Genomic DNA, 26,467 nt, shown 5'->3' on the forward strand with positions numbered 1-26,467 from the left:
GCTTGATACGTGCGTGTGTAAAGTCGCGAAGTGTTTCAGAAAGTATTAATGTAGTGACCATGTTTAAAATTAAAGGATCCTTGTTTAGGCAATATGCCGTTGTTATAACAGGTTTGTTTTTTTGTTAGTTTGTATTGTGCGTAGTAAAAAAATAATCTTAGATCTTAGATTGAGATCGAGTTCAATGAAACTTTATTAAATGATTATTTATCCAACAATGCCGCATAAACCTACGTGATTTATAATATACACACTAAAATAACTGAAAGATAACGCAAATTTCCTAGCGCTGGACAATACTGGACATTGTCCCAATAATTAACATCTTCAATCTTAACTATTGTCCACAGGAGAGAAAACTTGTGTGTTCGCGCGAACTGTACAGTTTTCCCCTTTGTGGGCCATAGTTAACAGCTTATGCAGTAGGTATACGTAATGATTTAAAATAAAATAAAAATTGTTTATTTCGGACCAACATCAATTTTATCATACTTATCCAAATAAAAGAGTATCTTGTCACGCGGATGAGGGTTAAATAAGAAAATTAATCTTAATAGCCCTTAACTTTTTTGCATGTCTGCAGTTTTGTGTTTGACCCTAATGCCTAGCAATAGAGATGATAAACTGCCGTATTCGAACTTCAAGATATTCACAAGAGACGACACGTTCTAGATCCATTCTAGATACGTTATAGTTTAGATATCAACTAGTTCTCTTTTGCAACGCAATTCGGGCAACTAATGTCACTTTTACGTTAGATAGAGTAAGATATCTATTAGATGTGAATTAGATCTCTAAGTCATATCCTGTGAAAATCGTTCAAGAGTATCTCCAGCATCGCGCAAATGTCAAATTTGACAGGTTAGATCTTAAACATATATCGTTATCGTATTTTGGTGATGTCTAAAAGATGTCTAATAGATGTCTACCTATTTCATAATCCGAATCGGGCCTAAACTTTCTGTCAACTACTGGCATTAGGCTGTGAACCATTAGGAAGGTGAGGTATGCCCGGGTAAAATTTTCAGATTCTGTCAAATTACCCCATTTCACACACAAGCACACGTCACGCACACTACCTCACTTTACCGGGACAGGTCAGTGACCCATCCTATTTTTTTTAAGATGCAAATGAGAGTATTTTGAGTTTCGTCTTAACAACTAGCCTCCTTTGAGGAAGAGAAACTCTAAAACAGTTCCATTGAAAGAAGGACAAAACAATATATTTTATCTTGCTCTCCTTGTCTGTTCATGTCACATGTGACGTACTTAAATGTAAATTAACTAAATAATCGAATTCATTAGATACTCGAACTAAATAAACCGAATAAATACAGAAGTCGTCAAATGAAAAAAGTTATTTAGGTACTACTCTAATTAATAGGGCTTTCGATAAGGCACAAATCAATTCAATGACAATTTCATTAAAATCATATGTGTATTCCGATGATGTTATTATTATATAACTTACCTTAGCTTAGCTTCAATTTGTATATATTTAGTTATACTACCTAGCTACTAAGCAAAATTTGCATGCTTCTTCAAGTGAAATATAGGGGAGAGCGGGGACAAAGGTAACTGCGGGTGGAAAGTAACTATTGCTCTGTAGGTTTATCTAATAGACAAAATACCACTCCGCTGCTATTAAGTGATAGACAGTGGTGCCCCCTTCACTCAGTCAGCGCATTCAGTCGAAACGAGCGCCACGTGCTATTAGGTTGTGTGAGAGGACGCAACGTGACGCAAAATTTTTCGAATCAAAAGTACGTTTTTTGACTTTTAGTTATTTGATGTTTATGTTGTATTAAAATTCATACATTTTCTGAATATTTGCATATCCCCTAGAGTGGCATTGTCTGGCTAGGTCTCTATGGTGGCGGGGAGCCGGGAGATGGACAGATATAACAAGCCGTTGAATGGCGGCGCCTCAGATTTAACGGTGGCTTGAGGTTGAGTGGTGCGGCCAATTTAGAAAAATATACGTCAAGTGGCGGCGCCTCCATGGGTGGTCATCGCGAATTTGGCGTGTGCTAGAAATATGACCATTTCTCAAAAATATGTATGATTGAATTGAATTCAGCATAAAATAGCTTATTTGATTGTATAGGTACCAATGAATTTCATTATATTTCTTTGAATTATGCTGGACTTGATCAAATCTCATATTACCAATTATTTTTTCTTTCATGTATAAAAATATGTATAATTAGGAAATAAAACAATTGATTGAAAAAAAGCAGTCTTTATGACAAAACATTACATTTAACACGATTCACACAGTTTATTTCACTTTTTATCACTGCGTATTCCATTTGTGTACCTTTGTAAGGACAATGTTGTTAGCAAATAAATTTCTGGTTTCTGAATGTTCGCGGCTCGACGGTCGGTGCGTACGAGGTCTGGTGGGGCGTGAACATCACGCCATTTCTAAAAAACATTATTTTACGCGGGAATTCAACCTTTAAGGAATACCATCCTTGTTTAATGAAGAATGCATCTTGCAAAAGTGAGCAAGCAAGGCATAGTTTTAATGGTTTTATTTTAGGCGCAAAATACGGCGTCGCACAGAGGCCGGGAGACGGTCTCTGCCACACACGGGCTTGTTGTGACGGAACCGTCTCCCGGTTCACCGCTAATTGGGGAGTGTCTGGCTCCCGGCCTCTGCCACGCAGGGGCATGTTTTAAAAATGGCCGCGCCATTTTTCCTACCGTTCAACCGGAGGCCCTGCCACCCGAAGGGATATTGATTAGATTGATTGCAATTTATTTTTCTCGCACACGTTGCGTTTCAAATTCAAAGATATCTTTTATGTTTTCAGAAAAATGCGGTCGGGTACAAAAGTAACAAAGCCATACAAAAGTAACATTTACATCATATACCTATTGGATCTATGCCATATTAGTAAACGATGTATGCCATATTTGTAAGTGAAAAAACTCTGACCCCTGAATTATCTGATTAGATAATATGTTTATAAGACAATAATTGATCTCATCACTTGAAATAAAAACAATTTCTAACGAGGAATTAATATTGATTTGTTTTCTTAAAATACTAATGTTTATGTAGTTGAAATGCAAATATTAAAGTGTGTTATCAATAATAATTTACATGATTAGTAGGTACTTTTAGGGTTCCGTAACTCAAAAAGAAAAAACGGAACCCTTATAGGATCACTCGTGCCGTGCGTCTGTCTATACGTCTGTCACAGCCAATTTGCTCCAAAACTATTGGACAAATTAAGTTGAAATTTGGTACACATATGGAAGTCTGCTACCCAAAGACGGACATGTAATATAAACAAATGAATTTTAAGTATAGGGGGCTATTTTAAGGGGAATATGAGAAAATTAGAAAACCAAGTTTTGCAAACCATATCGTGTTACATATTAAAAGGGCATATTTTGAGGATCTCAAATATATTTTTTTTTATAATTTTATATAAAACAGTTAAGAAATTATTTAAGAAAATAGGCAAAAAATGACCGCCCCCCCCCCTTATCTCCGATAATATAGGGTCTAAAATTTTGAAAAAAAAATACACAACCTTCTACCTCTAGATGACAGGAAAACCTATTAGAAATCTAGAGTCAAGCGTGAGTCGGACTTAAGAAAGAAAACGCGGTTGGGCTGTTTTAAGGACACAGCCGTAATGGTTTACGTGAAACTAGCTGTGGACAGCTTTTTCGAAAGCCGATGGCCGAGCTACGCGTAGGGCCGTAGGCCCAAGCATCCCTCAGAGGCTTTTTAAAACGCACGGCCGAAGGCCGAGTTGCGGGAGGTTAGTGCTCAAACACAGAACAATTATAGTTCAATTGTCTGAATGCGAAGGTCGAAAGCCCTGAAGGCCCGGAGCCTCCGACAAGTGCATGCTCCCCTGAAAGGAGATTGTCGATTTTGTTCTATCTTTTGCTAAGGGGTCATCCATTAATTACATTACACGTTTAGGGGGAGGGAGGGGTCAAGAAAATGTGACATATTGTGACATGGTGGAGGGGGGAGACACAAACTTTGTGACGTCACTTTAACTTCATCAGTAACCGAAAATTTATTTAAATTATTTTATTCGCTGTACATTTAAATAACAAGTTTTTAAAACGATAATCGTTTTTATTCGTTTAATTTTCTTTCCTTAGCAGTTTTGGGTTATAAAATTACTAATATTTATATCGTCAAAAATATTTTGATAAAATATTTATAATACTTACTTAATTCGATTTGGCGATTTCGTAGAAAAAATGTGACGTCACACTAGGGGGGAGGGGTTTGCCAAATGTGACCAAGTGTGACAAGGAGGGGGGGAGGGGTCAAAAAACCTAGAAATTCGTGTGACGTAATTAATGGATGACCCCTAAGCGATTGGGCCCAATACCTACAGATTACTGGAAAAACGCGTAAGAAGTCTGCAACTAAGCGTGAGCAGGTCTTGATAATAAGAATTGTGGATAAGCTCTGTCAGGGCCACAACCACAATTGTTTACGTGAAACGTGGTGCGGACAGCTAGTGCGAAGGTTGATGGCCAAGCTCTGCGTTGGGCCGAAGGCCTGACGCATCCGAGAGAGGTGCACCTCCACGCAAGGTCGAAGCATGACCTTTAGGAGGTTAGTGCTCAAACAGAACAAATAATTGGTTTAAGTACGAGTAGCTAAGTGAGAAGGCTGAACTGCCGTATATCGCGACCATCGAATTTCGCAAATTGCGGGGATTTTTCTATTACACCAATGAAACCGTAGGTAATTAGAGTGACAGAGAGAAATGCCAGCAATTTGCGAACTTCGAGCTTCGATTTCCGCGGTTATAGCCCTGTTATCTTGAATTAACAGAGATACACCTAACAATGAAAAAAAAAATGTAGGCACTATGCTTAACATAATACTTGAACAAAAAAAATGGATAACTAACTATCCTAAGATAGCCAGCTGTGTGTGGACAAATTGAATAAACAGTTGAATGTACTTAAGAACTTCGCTTTGCTCGCTCGTTCAAAAATGTGTGCAGTACGGAACTCTTGGGACGTGAGTTCGACTCGCACTTGACCGGTTTTTATTTTGATTTGATATGTCATATTATATTAAATTACAGCCCACTGTGTCTTGTTACTTTTGACCCACAACGTGTTACTTTCTGCACGCCAACGGGGTGATTAGTAACAAAAGACGATTTTTTTAAAACAAAATACACAATTATAATGTTAGTCAAGACGTTAATGTACAGAACATGCACTGACGTTATATATGACTACATTAAACTCATCAAAATAATAAGGGTTAACCAGAAACTAAGGTATATGCACAGAATATCATTGAATTAAAAACCTTGTTTTATTTTATAGTAAATTAGTATAACACTCGATACACAGGCAATCACAATCCAGGCCGCAGCGATTTTGGGCTGTAAGAGGCCTCGTAGGCCAGTAGGTATATCTCGGCCTCACAAGCCGCAAAAACTCGCTAGGACTGAGTCTAGACCATAGCCGTTTATTTATTCTTGATTTCATGAAGGTTTGCAGAACAGTACGTAACCGCATTATACATCTATCTTAGACGGACCTCACAGCAACAAAACAGGTTTACCACTGCACGATTTTCAAGTAGTACACGAAATATTTACATAATGTTCCGTATTAATAGGTAATATTTGAAGATCAAAAGTTCTCTAACATAAATACAAGATCACAACATTGTCTTCACAGTTCATTGACGTTTGTATTGATGGAGGCTCAGGACGGCGGGAGTGCTGCAGGCTTTATTATATTTTATTTTAGGATAAATCGAGGAGCGAAATAAGACCAGCGCCATGTTCAGATCAAAGACATCATCATCATCATCATTAACTTAAGAGGTATTCTCTTGTCGGTGGAGATCAAAGACAATCTTTTATTTTTTATACATGCATAGATAGCACGGCGACCATAGACAACATAACATTACATGCCCCTTTTTTAGTAAACGCAAAAATACATTTGACTCCTGTCACTTGAGTGACACCTGTCACATGGATGACATCTGTCACTTGAATGTACTAACCTATTTTACAATTTGATCAATTTAATTACATCAATTTTTATTACAAGACTGTGAAAATGAAATACATAATTATGACATTATTTCAGTGAAACCTCGTCAAGAATGAGAATTATTATTAATACATTATGTTGTCAAATTATTGAATAAACTTATAAATCTAATTTGTTTGTTTTCTTTAACAATCTGCCTCTCGAGCTATAGCGAGGTTCCTCCTCCTGAACATTTAATGTTTGCATGCATGGTAAGTCTACATTGTTTACATTATCACTATTATTATTATATCTAGACATTGTACATATAGGGTCAACGCTTAAACTAGAATTAGGACTTGACACATTTTCCTGAGAATTACTGGATACAAAACTTTCATTGTTATCACTTGCATTTGAACTATGACTTATATTTAAATTATTTATTGGACTAGACTGACATGACTCTTGACTTTGCACTAGATAATCAGGTATGTAATAGTATAAACAGTTATCTCCCCTTTCACCATCTTGACATACTTTATTTTGACTGGAACCCTGACCATGAAAGACTGACTGTGACTGATCATTTTTATTTGTGATTGCTTGACTCGACTGGCTTGACTGAGGCGTTGACAGATTCCGACTATGACTGTTCGACTGACTGACATTGTTAGACTTAGACATGACATTATCACTAGATCTAGACACTGACTTTGACAGACATGACTTAAACAACCTAATATGTTGAGTATTTCTCCTATATACCGTTCCTTCTGAACTTTTGACTAAATAAGATCTAGGAAATTTAGTTTTTGACAGAATTATCCCTTTTGTCCATGACAAATCATTAGGATTTTTCTTGAAAAAGACTGAATCATTGACCTGGAATTCCTGTGAAGGAATTGCATTTCTATTGTAATATGCCTCTCTTTTTGAAATTATTTCTGACTTATTTTTAGAATGGTCTGCGAATGTAATGACTTTAGGCTTTAGACTGTCTACATGTGTAGGTAATCTAGTTCTAAGTTTCCTAGACATGAGCAATTCTGACGGTGACTTTAAATTACCTCTAGGTGTTGTCCTATACTGTAACAAACCTAGGTGAAAATCAGTACCTGAGTCTTGACATTTCCTTAATATATTTTTTACTATTTTTACAGATACTTCGGCTAAACCATTCGACCTTGGGAAGTGCGGACTAGACAAGATGTGTTCAATATCCCAATCACTAAGAAATTTCTGAAATTCCTGACTATTATAAGGCGGACCTCCATCGCTGACCAGTTGCAATGGGATACCATGCCGGGAGAAAATTGACTTTAAATGTTGAATAACAGTTTGACTTCTATGATCTGTGTTTAATTGTGCAATTTCTATGTAATTTGAATAGTAGTCTACTACCAATAGATATTTCTTACTATTGTAGTCAAATAAATCTGTTGCCAACTTTTGCCATGGTAGGCAAGGTTGGTCATGTGACAATAAAGTTTCTTTTGTTTTATTTGGACTAAATGTCATACAAGTTTCACACTGTCTAACTTTCATTTCTATGTCATGATATATGTTAGGCCAAAAAACTAAACCTCTAGCTAAGTTTTTTGTTCTCTCAACCCCCATATGCCCTTCATGTAAAATATTTAATATTTCTGAACGCATTGACTTTGGAATGATTACAGACTGATTTTTGAATAAAATATCATCAATAGCATGAATTTCATCACGAATATTCCAGTAAGGTAATGTCATTGGGTCACACTGAGTTTTACTATTTGGCCATCCATTGGCATAATATTCCTGTAATTTTAACAAGGTTAAATCCTACTTTGTATGATCTTTAATCTTTTGTAATTTACTTGGAGAAATAGCCAAATTAGATGTCAATAACTTTACCTGACAGACAATGTTACTTTCTAATTCCTTAGCATCAAATTTATCTATATTTTTGTCTGATGAAATTGGTGCTCTTGACAAAGTGTCAGAGACATACATTTCTGTACCCTTTGTGTATGAAACTTTTAAATCATAAGCTTGTAGTGTAATCATCATTCTCTGTAGACGAGCTGGCACATCTGACAGAGGTTTCTTAAATAGAGTGACTAATGGTTGATGATCTGTCTCTACTTGTATGGTTTTACCATATATGTACTGATGAAACTTTTTACATCCGAAAAGAATAGCATACAATTCACGTTCAATTTGAGCGTAGTTTTGCTGTGTGCTTGTGAGAGACTTTGATGAATAAGCAATTGGATTTTTTCCATGAAAAATAACAGCACCTACTTACTGCATCTTTAGATGAGTCTACAGACATTCTAACTGGTTTGTTTACATCATAGTGCACTAGGACTGGAGATTGACTAATAAGACTTTTTAATTTGATGAATTCCTTTTCATGGTTATCTGTCCATTGCCAAATGTTTTGTTTTTTAAGTAAACTTCTAAGCAAATTAGTTTCATTAGCTAAATTCGGTATGTATGAGCCTAAATAATTTACCATTCCTAAAAAGCGTTGTAAGTCTTTAATGTTCTCTGGTCTTGGCATCTCAACTATTGCTTCTATTTTTGATTTATCTGCAGAAATACCATTCCTATTGAAAACATGACCTACATAAGTGACTTCAGACTTGTCAAACATACATTTTGACTTGTTAAACTTTAAATTGACTTCACGAGCTCTCTTAAGAACATTTTCTAACCTTTCATTGTGTTCTTTTTGACTTGAGCCAAATACTAAAATATCATCGACAAAAATAAGTACTCCAGGTAAGTCTCCGAATAAGTCTGACATAACTTTATGAAATATTTCACCACTAGAGTTTATACCATATGGCAGTCTAAGAAATTTGTATCTACCAAACTGTGTGTTGAAAGTACACAATCGACTACTCTCTTCATCTAACTGTATCATCCAATAGCCTGAGTTTGCATCTAATTTTGAAAATACTGACGCACCTGGCCGCGTAGCCAAGATGCCGATCGCTTACGCTCCGTAGCGATCGAAACGCAACTGTCACTGTCGCACTAATATGGAAGTGTGATAGAGAGACATAATGGTTTTCGTTGTCGAAGTGATAGCGATTGTAACCTTGGCTAGGCCTGCTGCTACTTTAGAACGCAAATCATCTAATGTAGGGTAAGGAAAATGAGGTCTTTGAATAGCCTTATTTAGTGGTCTAGGATCTAGACATATGCGTAATTGACCATTTGACTTTTCTATAGGAACAATAGCATTCACCCAGTCTGTAGGGGTGGTAACTTTTTCTATGACCTGTAACTCTTCCATTCTATCTAACTCAGTCTTAAGTTTTGGATGTAAAGCATATGGAATTCTACGGACAGGACAAATCTTAGGTGGAACACTTGTGTCAACATGTAAATGAGCCTTGTGAGGCAGACAACCTAAGCCCTCAAAAGTGTCTGAATAAGTCTCTAAAAGTGATTTTACTGACCTGTCACTTGTCACCTCGTAGAGCCTTTTGACAAAACCTAATTCTTCAGATTTATCAGCACTCAGTATAGTCGAGCATTCATAATCTAGCACTATAAATTCGATGTCAGCCTGTCTTCCATTTTCAAAAGTTCCTGACAGCATCACAGTACCTAGATTATTTATTGGTTGTCCTGAAAAAGAGAATATTTTATCATGTGATCTCTGAATAGGTATTTTGCAGTTATTTTCCTTTTCCAGCTTTTTTAAGGTGTTTAATGACATGACAGTTGGATCAGCTCCTGTGTCCAATTTACATATTAATTCATAATTATTACATTTAAATTTGACTTTCCATTTGTTTCGATTTGAATTTGGATTATTACTAATTGATTCAATTACAAAATTATGTGCATGACTAGAAGGATTACTTAAATTACTTTGACTTTGGTCTGTGTCTGAACTTACATGACTATAGTTCGTTTTTTTTAGCATTAGAAATTAGGTAAACAATCTTGATGTGTCTTTTAATTGAAAAACACATTTTAAAAATAAGTAACGGCAAATATGTAACAATTATGAATCTAATACGATCATTTATATTCTTCTGCTTTCATCAGTAATAGTTTTTGAATTTTAAAAAGCGTTTTTCAATTAAAAGACATGTCAAAATCGCTTACCTTCTTGCAAGTTCTTTCTAATGCTAAAAAAAACGAACTATAGAGACAGCACTTACTTTTTTATTTTTTAAGAAACTACTGTGCGAAGTGATTCGGCTTCTTGCAGTGAGCACAGGTCTTGCCCTGCGCTGGACATTTGTGACGGTGGACTTGCCCGCATCGCTGACATGTCCCGCTGTTTCTTGACTGACTGGCTTCCCTTGAATATGACGAAGTGCTGCGTCCCTGGCTTGGCTGGCGATTGTACCTCGATTTTGTAGGTGTTCTTGCTGACGAGTTCCTAAACTTTGTTCTTGAATTATGTTTTGTGATGGCTTGGACTAGGTTACTTGGTTCTTGACGTTCTGACAATTTTTTTGATCTTGTGTTCGACAGCTCTATAGTTTTGGCGATGTTGACAGCTTCGCCGACGTCTTGAATCTCTTGGTTTTGTAACAACTTTTCTTTGATTGTTTCGTTTTTTAACCCTATAATAAACATATCCTTGACTAGTGATTCTTTTAGGGTTCCGAGGTCACACGTGGCAGCTAAATTGTTGAGCGACGTGACGTACTGGTCGAGTGTTTCTTCATTTTGATAACGGGTAAAAAAATTGTACCTCTCTACCGTGGTATTCTTACATGCATTGAACTTGCTATCGATTTTTTTTATAAGATTTTCTATGGTTTCGTTAGCGAGGTCCACGTTGAATGAATTGAATATTTCAAGGCCTTCATCCCCTATGGCATTTAAAAGAATTGCAATCCTTTTCTTTTCCGGTAGTTTATCTAAATCGTTCGCGTCACTAAATATTTCAAACCGTTGCTTCCATTTCCTCCATACTTCGGAATTTGCACATTCACTTTTTGCTCCGCCATTTTGCAGATTCAGTACGAGCGGTTTTAGGTTGTTGGCGAGAATTACGTTTTTTGTCGTTTCTGTCATCTTCTTCTTTCGTTTTCTTCTTCCAGTTTATTCTGACACCATGTATTGATGGAGGCTCAGGACGGCGGGAATGCAGCAGGCTTTATTATATTTTATTTTAGGATAAATCGAGGAGCGAAATAAGACCAGCGCCATGTTCAGATCAAAGACAATCTTTTATTTTTTATACATGCATAGATAGCACGGCGACCATAGACAACATAACATTACAACGTTGACGTACAAAAGTAGGTAGGTACGTCAAATAGGTATGCAATATTAATACCAGCATAATGAAAATTAATTCCAATCAGTAAGTATGAGTCTTCAAACTTTTTTCATTCTAAGCCGGGTTTCAAGGAGCAAATTACTTAAATGATATTGGAATCGTATTGTTTTAAGATAGTTTACTGCCTTTTTCAACCATTATGCCCCAACAAATCAAATCTAAGATGAGACTCGAGCTCCATGTGATGATAATTATTTACCCTGTTTTTTTAAATAGTATTTGTCCACTGGTATACTTTTTCGTATATGTATATGATTTAATGTCGAAATAAATGCCAAAACCAACTGTCATTTTAATTAAATTTGCGATACGTGTGCTTTGATCCGAGCCCAGCGGGCATCTGATCAAAGAAGTTGCGTGCACGGAACCGCTGATATCATATTTTGGAACTTATTTATTGAATGTGAAATTTAAAAAAAAGTAATCCTGGTAGTCGCTCAAGCATACAATTGCGCGTTATTAGAAGCAGTTTTCATATTTTTATCTTTTGTGCACAAATTGTTACGAATCTTGAAAGTCCGTTTTAGACCTATGTTCGTGATCGTTTTCTATCGAGCAAAAGTCAAAAACTTAGGATTCTAATCCCGGTAGTCAGTAGAAAAAGCCCTCAAGATTGCTAATTGAATGTATGGCAGCTGTATCGTGATCCAAAAAAGAGCTACGGCTTTTAAAAAACTCCGTTTTCTGAACTCACTGCACCTTAACAACGTTCGACAATTGAAAAGAATCAAAGGAATTTAATTAAACATTGCCGAAAATAACTATACCTACCTACCTTGATTGCACTTTTTCAAGAAAAGAAACGGAAATGTAGGAAAATGAAGAGATCACCGGCAAACAGACATACAAACAGACAGAGTTACTTTCTGCATATAATATTACTTATAAATTAGCTTAGACAATCAGATTTTTAATTTTATAACAGCTATATATAACCGGTTCCGTTGTAATATTGGGATTCACCACTCACTCAACTTTTTTTACCAATCAGTATTGTAATACTTTTTGCGTACTTATTCAACGCAAAAAATCATAATTACTTACCTAGGTATTTTGAAGCGAACTTTAACCTTTTCGCCGCCGCGACCGTGTTCATGTAAGTACCTAGGTACATATAGATAAATAAATAATATAGGACAATTTTACACAGAAAGCCTAATGAGGCTTTTATTGTGGGTACTAGTCCACGGTATATATAATATACACACATGTATAAATACTTATATATATAGAAAATATACATAACTCAGGAATAAATATTTGTGATTAACACACAAATGAATGCCCTTACCAGGATTCGAACCCGGGACCACCTGCTTCGTAGGCAGGCTTTCGTTGTGTAACATATTACTGCAGTTGTACCTATATTTCTGATAGAATAAGTAACATTCTCATTCAGGCTACTAATTAGTAAACATTAAAATTAATTAGGTACTGTACTCTGTTACTTCATTAACCAGGCAACACAGTGTGGTGTGGAACCAAATAGATAACCTATAAGCAATGGAGGTTACTTGAACTAGAACTGCATTATAGTTTACACTAGACCTTATTCAAACACATCTTATTAACCAAGGTTATAGTTCGTTTTTTTTAGCATTAGAAATTAGGTAAACAATCTTGATGTGTCTTTTAATTGAAAAACACATTTTAAAAATAAGTAACGGCAAATATGTAACAATTATGAATCTAATACGATCATTTATATTCTTCTGCTTTCATCAGTAATAGTTTTTGAATTTTAAAAAGCGTTTTTCAATTAAAAGACATGTCAAAATCGCTTACCTTCTTGCAAGTTCTTTCTAATGCTAAAAAAAACGAACTATAATAATCGGGCAAGCCCTTAGAGCATTTAGTAACTGGATATGTCAACGCTGCCATTTTCTGTACGAAACAGTCTGCCGATTTTGGCGGGGGAGGAGACGTCAAATGTATTGCTATGTCTACATGATTTGTACGTAACGTACAAATAGCCATGTCATGTTTTTCGGCAGAGGGGTAAGCTCTTTTCAATTAAATGCTCTAAGACCTTGCCATATATTTTAATCATTTTAAAATGTCACACACACGCAAACATCATTAGTGCAAATTATCAAGTTTTAATAAGTTGCCCAATTCACACAGCCTGTAGTGGAAAGCGTTCATAGGCTTTGGTAACCGCTTATTATCAGGCGAGCTGAGTTTGATGCCACCAACGTAAAAAAATACAATGTGTTTTTTAAGCCAAATCATTGGCTGTTTCATACATTTTGGAATATCAGAGGGCGTACCGTGAACACCGAAGCCGAAACATGATTTTTATACGTACCGAAACTGAGACTTCGGTTCTGACATAATTATGTATGCTCATGAACCCAATGATATTAAATGTACGAACACGTAGAAAAACCTTCATTGGCATTCGAACGTAAAACATCTGATAGATATAGATAATCTGTTTATTTGTTTGCCACAACCACAATACACACAGAATATTCAAATATTTGAAATACAAAAATGACAGAAGAGAAAAACAATCAATAGAAAAAACAGAAAATACAAACACAATAAGAATCAGACAGATTTATACAAAAAAAGGAAAAAAAAAATATATAAGTAAATGTTGATTCACACAAATGGAATGCTGTATGCGTCGCAGCAAAACAAAAGGGTTCTGGCTCAGTAGGTAGGTATTACGCTTCACCCTATGGGAGAGGCACTGATATTCTGCCAGGACCAGATCACTTCAATAAAATCAATGAAAAATAACTAAACTTACAAGTATTTGATCTGATCTTAATTTAATATTACCGCCAGTGCATCTCAATTAGATTTGCAACGGATAGTTGTTTGGCCGGATACCGGATACCGGATATTCGGCCTGACAATCGGCCGAATATCCGGTATCCTGCCGCCGAATATTCGGCCAGCGGAACTTAGACCTACATTTCGGTTTTCCAGGCGCGCATTCTGCAGGTTTGAGCTGTTTCCTAGTGAACGTTCGCGCGGACATATTTCTAGGTTCGAAAAGAGTGCGCGTGCAAGTCAGTGGAATGTTTAAACTGTTTTATTTAAAATAAAAAACAAGTACGATTATGATCAAGACTGTTTCTTAAATCCAATTAGTTTATCCGAAATCAAGCAATGTTAGTATCTGGTATCCGGCCGGATAGCGGGTCACTATCCGGTATCCGGCCGGATAATAAAATAATGGCCGGTTAGACCGGATACCGGATAGTAACCGAATATCCGGTGCATCTCTAATCTCAATGTGCATAAGGAGTTATGTCATGTCAATAACGAATTTTAAAAATATGAATACCGCCTCAGGTAATACCTTGACTATTAGTGGGCACGCAATGTTTAAAACTATCGTCCTTTACATTCTTACTTTTTCAATGCAACGCAATTAAAATTTATGTACAGTTTGTAAGTACCTAGTACTTTGTATAACTATACAGTATGTAACTCTTTGGTTATCGTTCCATTGCCTTTAATTACATATGTTTAAATTACTAAAAGACATAAACAGGAATATAAAACTAAAACTAACTACAATTAAAATAACTAAAACTAAAAATTTTAAATACCTATCAAAATTTGGTGCCTTTGGGAGGGTGCCCAACACGCAGGCAGCGTTTCCGCGCTGGATTGCGATGGCAATTCTCTGCGCGAGAAAGCTGCCCGCGCGGGGGTCGCCCGTTGCCTCCCTCAGCCTTTTACCGAGCGCCTTGAGGAGCATATGTGCGCCTCTGCCCCACGAACCAAGCGTCTCGACGCCAAATGCGACGAATTCGTATTGGGCGCCGCGTCCCTTGGAGTGGCTGGCGCTGGCCCATCGTGTAGAGGAGCCATTATAATTATGCAACTGCAGATTTTATTTTTAAGGTTTCGGGATTGGTTCCAGACTAAAAGTTGTTCAATAGGAAATATGGTCAGACATAACAAAAACAGTATAGTACATATTGTATAGCCCTAGAGCCGTCAAATACGCGATGCGATCTCCACGGCTACCACGACTTTGACACTGATATATTCGCTAACGTCTGCGTAACTTACTTTCTATACATCTCTCTCGCACTAATAATATGCCAGTACAAGCGAGATGCATAAACAGTAAATAACGCAACGCTATGTCCATGTCAGGTCAGTACAGTATCAAGCTCGTGGTTAGGCTACTTCTGTATCTATGTAAACCTTCAGAAGGTACCTGCGTGCATTTGACTCGATACGCTGTGTTTATGTCGGCGGCCGATCGTAAGACCAGGCATATCGTGAAATTCCTAGGCATATCGTGAAACGTGAAAATGCATTTGTAACATGATATAACGGCAACAAACCTCCAAATTAAAAATATTTCGATCGAATATCTAATTGCTAATATACTCTGCAAGGCTCTGTTTTAATGCGCAATAAACATGCGCCCAATCATAATGCAGGTACTGCAAGTATATGTGGACTGTGGGCCTTATAATGATGGCTCAAGTGACATCATTGCAGACTTCCTTGCCTTTATTGAACTGTAATTTTAGTAAACGTGCATTAAACGTGCCTTTTATGCGATGAATACACTGTTAGATACTATTAATACCCTCACCATGACTTTTAAGGGTCCTACAGAATACCAGTTCGCCGGGCGATATCAGCCTGTCAGATGTTCGGAGCTGTCAAATTTTGCGTTTTAAGTGGCCCACAGATTACCAGTTCGCCGGACGATATGAGCCTGTCAGTTAAACGCAGAAATGCAGTGACAGTTCCGAACAACTGGCCTGGCTGGCCGAATTGGTAATCTGTAGGTCTCTTACCTAATTGACAGGCTGATATCGTCCGGCGAACTAGTACCTAACCTGTAGGTCCCTTAATTGACAGGCTGATATCGTCCGGCGAACTGGTAATCTGTGGGCCCCTTTACGCGGCCGTTATACGCTAGCGACTGCGTCAACTTAAACGCAGTGCATCTCGTTTGCACCAATGTCAGTACGAGGGAGATGCATTGTGAATTGAGAGTCAGTTTACGCAGTCGTTAGCGAATATTTCAGTATCAAACTCGTGGTAAGGATATAAATAAAATTAGAGATGCAACGGATAGTAAGTCTTTTTATATTATTCTTGCTTTTATTTGTTTGTTGTTTATATAGTTGTGTGGCCGAAATGTAAGTTCCGCAGGCCGTATATTCGGCCAGACCCGGGTGTTAAAATAATAGTCGGATAGGCCGGATACCGGATAGTAACCGCATATCCGGTGCATCTCTAGATAACACAGAGGTGTAATCATTGTATTATGGATATTTTTTTCTTACCTAATCTTATACTTTCAGCAAACCTATGCGTCCTCTGCACTGGGCTCAGTATCGCCTGGCCGTCTCCAGTCCTCGTCAAGCTCAGCAGGAATGACACCACCACCCTGCCGAGACCTGTTACCGAATCTGAGGGCTCTTGGATCGTCTCCGTAGGCTTCTTGACGGAAGGATTAGGTGAATATCTAACTGTTTTGGCTCAGCGATCCAAAGAGAATCTTGACCTCCGAAACGAGAGCGTACCTGTCGCGATCCTGCGCAACTTCCTGCTAGTTACTGACGCGAAGCTGAAGCAGACCCGCCGTCACACTGTCTTCCCAGCGATACCTGGGTCGACCCACCGGGCGGCCACCACTCGGTTATCCCCAGAACGCCCTTTTGACAGCCCGAAAATACGTAAACGTCGTAAACTCTTACGTATCAAGCTACTAGAATTTGTTTAAATTATTTTTATTGTTTGAAAATATTTTGATTTGGATTAGGTAGAAACATTAATATATAAATTATGAATTGAAATATTTCGTAAAATATCATATCATATACGAAAAAGAAGTAACCAAAACCTTCAGTGCCCCGGGCTGAAATCGAAACAGCGTCTTCTGAATTCGCGGTAGACGCCTTGACCACTAAGCGCCACTTGCATCATCCCACTAACCCGGAGTTAATTGGTTAAACTGTTAACCCAGTGTCAAATTGTACCCTTAACCATGGTAACTCCTGTTAACCCCTGGTTAGTGGGATTGTCTAAGTGGCTAAGTATATAACATCTATTTCGATTAAAGATGACTTAGTAAAAAACTGCCTTATCCAATTATTTCTTTCCAGCCAACTTCCTAGCATGTTTCCTCGTCGACCGCATAGGCCGCAAGTACTGCGTCATCATCAGCTACGTGCCTCGCATCATCATGGGTGTCGCCTTGACATTCGCTTCCAAACTCTGGGTCGTGTTGCTGGGGAGAGCCTTGAGTGGACTGTGTGATGCCATCACGTTCACTGTGGTTCCTATGTATGCTTCGGAGATCGCTAGTGTGAGTACAGAGTTTTGCTTGACTTGGCAGGAGTACTAATAAGGTGTCCCTGAATATAGTAATATTACTTTCATTATGTTGCTGTTGATATCAAATATTAATATTAACCCCATTTACTCGACTATAGGCCAAAGGTATGGTGCAATCGAGGGATGGCGCCCTGCAATGCACGCAGGAGAACTTTCCAAAGTTGCGAAACTTTCCACATGAGAAATTCTCGGTAACTTCTGAGAATGTTCTCGAGAACGAGAATTTATTTATTTATCGTAGTTTATACCTTGAATATTCACGATAGTTTAGGTGTAGTCCTTACCCCCCGAAAATTCCGACTTTTGGTCATCCGCTTCCGGTCAGAAAAATGTAAGACGGCCCGGCCAAACGGTCAGGCTTAGGTGGGGGGTGCTCGACCAAATGTCATAGAGGGACCCTGGCAGATTTTGACGCCGCCATTTTTTTTCAATATGGCCGACTTTTTTTTTTTTACTTTTTTAATTTTGTTCTAGCGCGCTGAAATTTTGGTCACGGAATCTCGGGGTCCCCTAGATACCTATAAAAAATTTTTTTTTTGGAAAAATGCTACAATTGCGGGAAAACTGGCCACTTTAATTTTGTATGGCAACTTTTAAACGGTGCGCGATAGGTGGGGGGTGCTCGACCAAATGTCATAGAGGGCCCCAAGACAAAACAAACTGCATTAAAAAAAAACAAAATGGCCGACTATTTTTTTTAATGTTTTCAATTTGGTCCGAGCGCGCTGAGATTTAGCATGGCGGGAGATAGAGGCCTCTAGATTCTAATGAAACATAAAAATAATTTTGGAAAAAATTGTCGAAAGTCGAAATGTTCTCTGTTATACAGTGAGAATTTAAGCAACTTATTGGTAAATTTATCACATCAACAAAATAGCTAACTGTAATAGACAATAATATATGCATAATATAACATTTAGTTTTAAGTTATACCTATTTCAACTTTATTTCAAGTATATTCTCTTGTTTAAACAATAATTTCCATGTTGCAGGAATGTTCTGAGAACATTCTCGAGAAGGTTTCCGCTTTTTGGGAATGTTCTGCAATTTGTACATTGCTAATGGCGCCATAACCTTCAGCCTGTTCTCGAGTAGATGGCGTTAATATTAATATTTAACAAGTTAACACATATCAGTGAATATGAATAATGATCAAAGTCAAATGGCGTTCTAACAGTTTTAATCGTCTGTCGAAAGATGACAGACAATGTACTGTAGCCACGTACCTAATTTACCATGACAGTAACTCTGTATTTCAAATTGTCTCTCTAGTACAGTCAGCCAAGAAAGTGGTTTACCACTTTTCAACTTTATCAATCAGATAATAGAGTCGAAAGTGGTAAACCACTTTCTTGGCTGACTGTACCTACTAAATATATTATCCTTGTTCCGCTCACCATTGATTTTTTAATTGCATTGAATTCCTTTTGTTCGATTTTTTTGTTATCACACTAATAAGATTGACTATAAATTTATGAGTGCAATAAGTGATTCGCATTCTCCACATGATTTATGGGGAATTATGTATCGACATAAATAAAAGTCTCATTTTAATTCCATGTCAGTCAAGTCAGGTAAAATAGTTTCGCAAAAAACAAGACTGAATTAAAGACAGACACGATTTAATTATGCTTAGTAGGTAAGGATAAAATTTATAGCTAACACTATTAGGTATATGTTGTAAAAACAGTTTTATAGTTCGTTTTTCTAGCATTAGAGATAAAGACTACACGATTATACGTGTCTTTTAATTGAAAAAAAAAACAACGGTTTGCACTCCGGGAGTGCCAGCAGAAGTGAAAACACAATGACATTGTAACAGTTTTTCGATCAGGTCACGTGACACCTGTCGCGAGTTTAACATTTTTTCCCCATCACAAAAAGTGCATAGCGACGCTAAAGAAGTTTTCACTTCAAAACACTTTTTAGGGTTCCGTACCCAAAGGGTAAAACGGGACCCTATTACTAAGACTTCGCTGTCCGTCCGTCCGTCTGTCCGTCTGTCTGTCACCAGGCTGTATCTCACGAACCGTGATAGCTAGACAGATGAAATTTTCACAGATGATGTATTTTTGTGCCATTATAACAACAAATACTAAAAACAGAATAAAATAAAGATTTAAATGGAGCTCCCATACAACAAACGTGATTTTTGACCAAAGTTAAGCAACGTCGGGAGTGGTCAGTACTTGGATGGGTGACCGGTTTTTTTTGCTTTTTTTTTGTTTTTTTTTTTTGCATTATGGTACGGAACCTTGCCCGGTTTTTAAAAGTACCTAACTATTACTTATGAAAGTAAAATAATGTAAATAATTGTATATATTATGATTCATAATTGTTACATATTTGCCGTGACTTATTTTTCAAAAGATAAGATAAAGATAAAAGATATTTATTCGTGACGTTCACAAAAGTGTTTTTCTACAAAAACACGTCAAGATTGTTTACCTTTTTTCTAATGCAAAAAAAAGGAAAAAGATGTTAAATCTTAAAAAACACACATCGATAGAATATGCCAAATCCAAAACAACAGTTCTGGACCTGTTTTTTTTTCTTACAGAAAGAAGTGCGAGGTTCCCTAGGAACGTTCCTCCAAATATTCTCGTCCCTCGGGATCCTGATCATGCTGTGCGCTGGACCCTTCTTAGAGTACTTCACCTTAAACGTCATGATGCTAACCTTTGCTGTCGTCACGTTGGTGCCAATGTTTTTCTTGCCTGACAGCCCTTACTTCCTGTACTCTAAAGGTAAGATGGCCCCTTCTTAAGAGGCCCACATATTACCAGTTCGCCGTACGATATCAGCCTGTCAGTTAAACGCAAAAGGTGACAGTTCCGAACAACTGACAGGCTGATATCGTCCGGTGAACTGGTAATCTGTGGGCCCCTTCTTAGAGTACTTCACTTTAAACGTCATGATGCTAACAGTTGCTGTTGTCACGTTGGTGCCGTTATTTTTCTTGCCTGACAGCCCTTACTTTCTGTACTCTAAAGGTAAGGTGGCCCCTTCTTAAGAGGCCCACAGATTGCCAGTTCACCGGACGATATCAGCCTGTCAGTTAAACGCAAAAGGTGACAGATCCGAACAACTGACAGGCTGATATATCGTCCGGCGAACTGGTAATCTGTGGGCGTTCTTAGAGTACTTCACTTTAAACGTCATGATGCTCAGCTTTGCTGTTGTCACGTTGGTTGCGTTATTTTTCTTGCCTGACAGCCCTTACTTCCTGTACTCTAAAGGTAAGATGGCCCGTTCTTAAGAGGCCCACAGATTACCAGTTCGCCGTACGATATCAGCCTGTCAGTTAAACTCAAAAGGTGACAGTTCCGAACAACTGACTGGCTGATATCGTCCGGTGAACTGGTAATCTGTGGGCCCCTTCTTAGAGTACTTCACTTTAAACGTCATGATGCTCAGCTTTGCTGTTGTCACGTTGATGCAGATGTTTTTCTTGCCTGACAGCCCTTACTTTCTGTACTCGAAAGGTAAGATGACCCCTTATTAAGAGGCCCACAGATTACCAGTTCACCGGACGATCTCAGCCTGTCAGTTAAACGCAAAAGGTGACAGATCCGAACAACTGACAGGCTAATATATCGTCCGGCGAACTGGTAATCTGTGGGCGCGTTCTTAGAGTACTTCACTTTAAACGTCATGATGCTAACATTTGCTGTCGTCACGTTGGTGCCGATGTTTTCTTGCCTGACAGACCTTACTTCTTGTACTCTAAAGGTAAGACAATCTTAAAGTCCGACCAAGCTAACTCTGCAATCTAGCAATATCGCACGGCGATGCTGCATCGGTAACGCTGGTGCAGTCATAATCCGAATGATATCTTAAGGTGTAGTATTCCTTTAATTTACATGTCCAAGTATTTTCTAATAGAATTGTTAGTTACCTACTCGCTGTTAATTTGAAAAGCAATTTTGCTTTTTATTTGAAAAATAATTATATCAATACTGTGAATAATAATTAATGTAACGATATTGCACTCATGTTTTCCTTTGATATCAATTAACAGCAAAAAAAAAAATGTCATTTAAGTACATAAGTTTGAATCGGGGCTTTGGCGATAATTAGGTATATCTCATTATAATCCGAAGACCAACACTATTGCTATGATGAAACTAACAGGGGTTAAGAATTGCCATGGAGGTTTTGGGATTATATTGAGCAACTTTTACTATGGGACCAACCCCGAAATGGAATGATGACATTTTTTTAACTATGGAAAAAGGTACCCCTTGTTTTTCTTTCTAAGTTTTTTTCAATATTGTGCTTTTATTTTATGTTAAAATTATTAAATTGTCAATTATTTGCATGTCGTGTCTTCGAATGAATACTGATACTTACATGTAAAATCGTTGTCATCTTGTACCATACGTATTCTGGCAAATAAAAACATTCTTTTCTATTCTGTTCTAATCGGGAAAAAATTTTTGACCGTTTCATAAATTTTAACTGGTCCATTTTCAATGGGAGGGTAAATTTTTTTTCACGATTTCGGGGTTAGTCCCGCGTAGTAAAAGTTGCTCAGTATAATCCCAAAAACTCCCTGGCAATGGGAATGCAGTTATTTTTTATCCACCCTGTAGAATAAGACGTCATACAGGGCTCAAATTATAAGTGCCTATTGCCCTTTTTATTGCTCGTGTATAGTAACAGTAGGTATCCTGTTGTCCATTCTAAAAGTAATAAAATCTTCGTTTTCAGGTCGTACTGATGAAGCTTTAAAGGTTCTCCTTTACCTTCGCGACACAGAAACTGCTGCCAAAGAGGAATTGAAAGAGTACTCTCTATCCGGAAATGAAGAGAAAATAACTGCACGCGAGTTACTAAGCGATAGGATATTTTTAAAATCAGCCTGCATTGGTATTGTTTTTGGGGCCGGTTTACAGTTAGTCGGGTTTAACGCAGTTTCTTTTTATTTGCAAACTGTATTGGAATCTACGCAAACGAGTGTTAGACCCGAGATAGCGTCTGGGGTGATTGGGTCTATTCAGTTATTGGCAGCATTCTCGGCGACATTGGTGACTGATCGGTTTGGGAGGAAGCCGATTTTGGCTTCGACGCTGGTTGGACAAGCTGTGGGAATGGTAAGTGTATTTAATGACTTAGTACAGTTTCATGAGTTCATCATTAGATTGATCTAAATGGACTAAACTATCGTAGCATTGATTTTTCTACATACTCGAAAATAGCTTTCGATTTGGACTTAAAATCTAGAATTAAGATCTAGGGGCAAATCTAGAACAAGATGAAAGGATGTAGTGCTAAAGGACATGAGTGACTGCAAGTTACGAGTATCAGAGGACGATGTCAAGAACGAAGTCAAAAAGGTTAAGCAGGAAAGCTGACCCCACCATCATGTGGGATAGATAGCTAGGAAGAGAGAGAGATTTATGAATCACGCTAGAACTGTCCGGGCCGAGGCGTCCGGTATGCCAGTGTTCTATAGAAAGCATTACGTGATCGCCGATCACGCGTCGTAGAGTTTTATAGTTAAAATTACAAATAACTTAGTTAATTTGTTAAGACAGTGTGTAAAATGTTTCTTACAATTTCAGGTTGGACTTGGCGTATTCTTTAAGCTGAAAGACGCTGGTCCAGTCACCGGATTCCTCAACTATGTGCCTCTCATATCGTTAATCCTGGTGGTCTACTGCTTCAGTGCCGGTACGTTGAAGTTTCTACTAATGATAGATAAAAAATTAATGAAGAGAAGATCTAACATGACAACATGACACATGACAATAAAGACGATATCGGCCTGTCAGCTAGAACAAAAATATGACAGTTCCGAACAACTGACCGGCCGATATCGTCCGGTGGACTGTTAGTCAGTGATCGGATTAAAAGAACTAAATAACTAGGTATGTAAGTAACTGATGACGGGCTTAATCATGAAAGACAGTATTGGGTAGATAAACTGTTTTAAATTTTGACTTGATCACTAATTTTTAGAGCACCGCACAATACTGTTCGCAGTGCTCTTATGGGATCACTTCGGTCTTTCAAATCGGTTTTATTTGTTACTTGCCATTATCTGTTTGATACCTAGAGCTTTAAGCCGATCACTGACTAACAGTCCGCCGGACGATATCGGCCGGTCAGTTGTCCGGAACTGTCAATTTTTTGTTTTAGCCGACAGGCCGATATCGTCCGGCGGCCTGTTAATCAGTAGTCGGCTTAACACACACATACACATTATGGCTGGGATGCATTTCGCAACTCATCAGTGTCAGGGAGGGAACTTGACACCCTTCAGCCAAAATCCCTCCTTGTTGAAGGTCGCTAAGGTTGCTTTCTTTTTCAGGTCTTGGCTCTCTATCCTGGGGTCTTCTGGCGGAGCTCTTTGAAGGCCGGACCCGCGCCGTAGGCGTCACCATCAGCTTGCTAATTTCTGTAGTCTTCGTCTTCGTAACAGTCAAGTACTTCGCTCTCGTGACAACTATGATTGGCGCACCAACAACCTACGGCATCTTTAGCGTTAATTGTGTGCTAATGTGTCTGTTTGTGTGTTTTTGTGTACCGGAGACAAAAGGGAAGACCATTGCCGAGATTCAGACGGCTTTGGGGGCAAAACCGAAAATTGATAGTGAGAAGCAGGTAGAAAAGTTTTAGATTTGGAGTCGAATTTCAACCATAGATAAAATTAAGATTGACATAGACAAACTGAAAATTTATAATTTACCTAATAGAAAGCAACTAATGCCAAGATAAATACGAGTATCTATATAGATACTAGAGTTATTAGACCAAGAAAAGACTGCAGTGATTTTGATTAGGAAATTCAACCCCTAAGGGGGTTAAATTTCCAAAAACGTTGCAATTACTTTTTTTTGTAATCGGCTATTATGTCTTCCTAAGAAGTTTCAAAACCATTTGTATTGGAATCAAACTTTCAACCCCTTTTTAACCTTGTTAGGGGATGAATTTTACAAAACGTTGAAATTACTTTTCCTGTCTTCTAATAATATCCCTAAATACAAAGATTCAAGTCCCACACTCGAAAAAATGTTTGATATCCATACAAATTTTCAACCCCTTTTTCACCATCTTTGGGGATGAATTTTCAAAAACGCTAAAATTAGTTTTCTTGTATTTTAATGATATATCTTTTAACGAAGTTTCAAATTCCTAGCTCAAAAGAAAACTTAAACCACATACAAACTTTCATCCCCTTTTTAACCCTGTTAGGGGATGAATTTTACAAAACACTGAAATTACTTTTATTGTCTTCTAATAATATCCCCAAATACAAAGATTCAGGACCCGCGCTCGAAAAATATTTTGATATCCATACAAACTTTCAACCCCTTTTTCACCACCTTGAGGGATGAATTTTCCAAAACGCTGAAATAAGTTTTCTTGTATTTGAATTTGATACTGTTTTACAAAGTTTCAAGTTCCTAGCTTAAAATAAAATTTGCACCCGAAGACGAACTTTCATCCCCTCTTTAACCCCCTTAGGGGTTGGATTTCCAAAAACGTTGCAATCACTTTTTTTGTAATCGGCTATTATGCCTTTCTAAGAAGTTTCAAAGCATTTGTAATGGATTAAAATTTTCAACCCCTTTTTAACCCTGTTAGGGGATGAATTTTACAAAACGCTGAAATTACTTTTCCTGTCTTCTAATAATATTCCTACATACAAAGATTCAAGTCCACCACTCGAAAAAAATTTTGATATCCATACAAACTTTCAACCCCTTTTTCACCACCTTAGGGGATGAATTTTCAAAAACGCTGAAATTAGTTTTCTTATATTTTAATAATATATCTTTTTACGAAGATTCAAATTCCTAGGTCAAAAGAAAACTTTAACCCCATACAAACTTTCATCCCCTTTTTAATCCCCTTAGGGTACGAATTTTGAAAAATCCTTTCTTAGTGGACCCCTAGACCTTATAAGGAATCTAGTTGCCAAATTTGGACTTTCTAGTCCCAGCGGTTTGGGCTGTGCGTTGATTTAAGTCAGTCAGTCAGTCAGTCAGTCAGTCAGGTCTTTCACGTTTATAATATATAGATAATATTTATTGGGCTAGCGTGGGGACTATAGCCCAAACCCTCTCGTGCTTGAGAGGAGGCCTGTGCCCAGCAGTGGGACGTATATAGGCTAAATTATTATTATTATTGTTTGTATGTCTTTCCATATCTCGGGACCATGGGGTCCCGGACCTTTGGGAGGCATGCGTGGGGCCGAAGCCAACAGCACAGAGGCCCTTTAAGACAAGTTTGATGTTATGTAATACACCAGCTAGAACCCATCCACGGGTACAAATAGATACCCGTAAATCGGTCCCAGCTGGCATAGGAGCTATTGTAAATACAGTGGAGAAGAGTGCCGGTTATGGTGTTGAAGTTTGGCTGGTCAAAAGATTGGGCTATTGCAGAGAGGTCCGGACACCTGCCATAACAATGCTTCTACACGTTATCGAGGCAGGCGGTGACTTGCCACTAACTAGGTGGGCCCCTGAAACTGTCGTCGTAAAGACGACCAGGAGCAACACTGGTGTAGGCGGCTCAGGGGTGTCGAGAGGTGTGCGCCGCTTTCTACCCAGTGGCTGTTACCAGCCACTGTGCCAACTCGCGTCTTATGCATCTTTCACTTCCACCCCTGGAGCATATACCTAGCTCTAGCGACTCCTCTCTAGACGGCCAATGAAGGCAAGCCAGAGCTGAGAGTCCTGCGGGTCTCCTTGGGGTCCACTCCGACCGACGAAGACACGCCGGAGACGGAGACCCTGACCGACTCTCGGGAGCACTCGGGTCCGTGGGGTCGTTACTCCCCAACAGCTCGCCACAAGCTGCCCTGCGGGCTTATTATTTGTT

At 38.1% G+C, this 26,467-nt stretch overlaps 1 protein-coding gene across 1 annotated transcript; it reads left to right on the forward strand.

Moving 5' to 3' along the window:
- On the forward strand, nt 1–26,246 carry LOC134675182 (facilitated trehalose transporter Tret1-like). Its single transcript, XM_063533380.1, has 7 exons — nt 1–111; nt 16,597–16,752; nt 17,401–17,603; nt 20,193–20,379; nt 22,346–22,728; nt 23,200–23,308; nt 23,949–26,246. Exons 1-7 carry the CDS (start codon nt 60–62, stop codon nt 24,254–24,256), a joined length of 1,398 nt encoding a protein of 465 aa, XP_063389450.1. The 5' UTR covers nt 1–59; the 3' UTR covers nt 24,257–26,246.
- Nucleotides 26,247–26,467: the final 221 nt, after the last annotated feature.

This window comes from Cydia fagiglandana, chromosome 21, assembly GCF_963556715.1.
Source record: "Cydia fagiglandana chromosome 21, ilCydFagi1.1, whole genome shotgun sequence".
In the NCBI taxonomy this organism is placed as follows: domain Eukaryota; kingdom Metazoa; phylum Arthropoda; class Insecta; order Lepidoptera; family Tortricidae; genus Cydia; species Cydia fagiglandana.

Excerpts from the sequence above, each read along its gene's own strand:
- LOC134675182 (XM_063533380.1), top strand. The coding sequence starts at position 60 with ATGTTTAAAATTAAAGGATCCTTGTTTAGGCAATATGCCGTTGTTATA. Across the intron at positions 20,380-22,345 it reads TTACTTCCTGTACTCTAAAG|GTCGTACTGATGAAGCTTTA; the intron begins GTAAGATGGCCC and ends CTTCGTTTTCAG. Across the intron at positions 23,309-23,948 it reads GGTCTACTGCTTCAGTGCCG|GTCTTGGCTCTCTATCCTGG; the intron begins GTACGTTGAAGT and ends TTTCTTTTTCAG.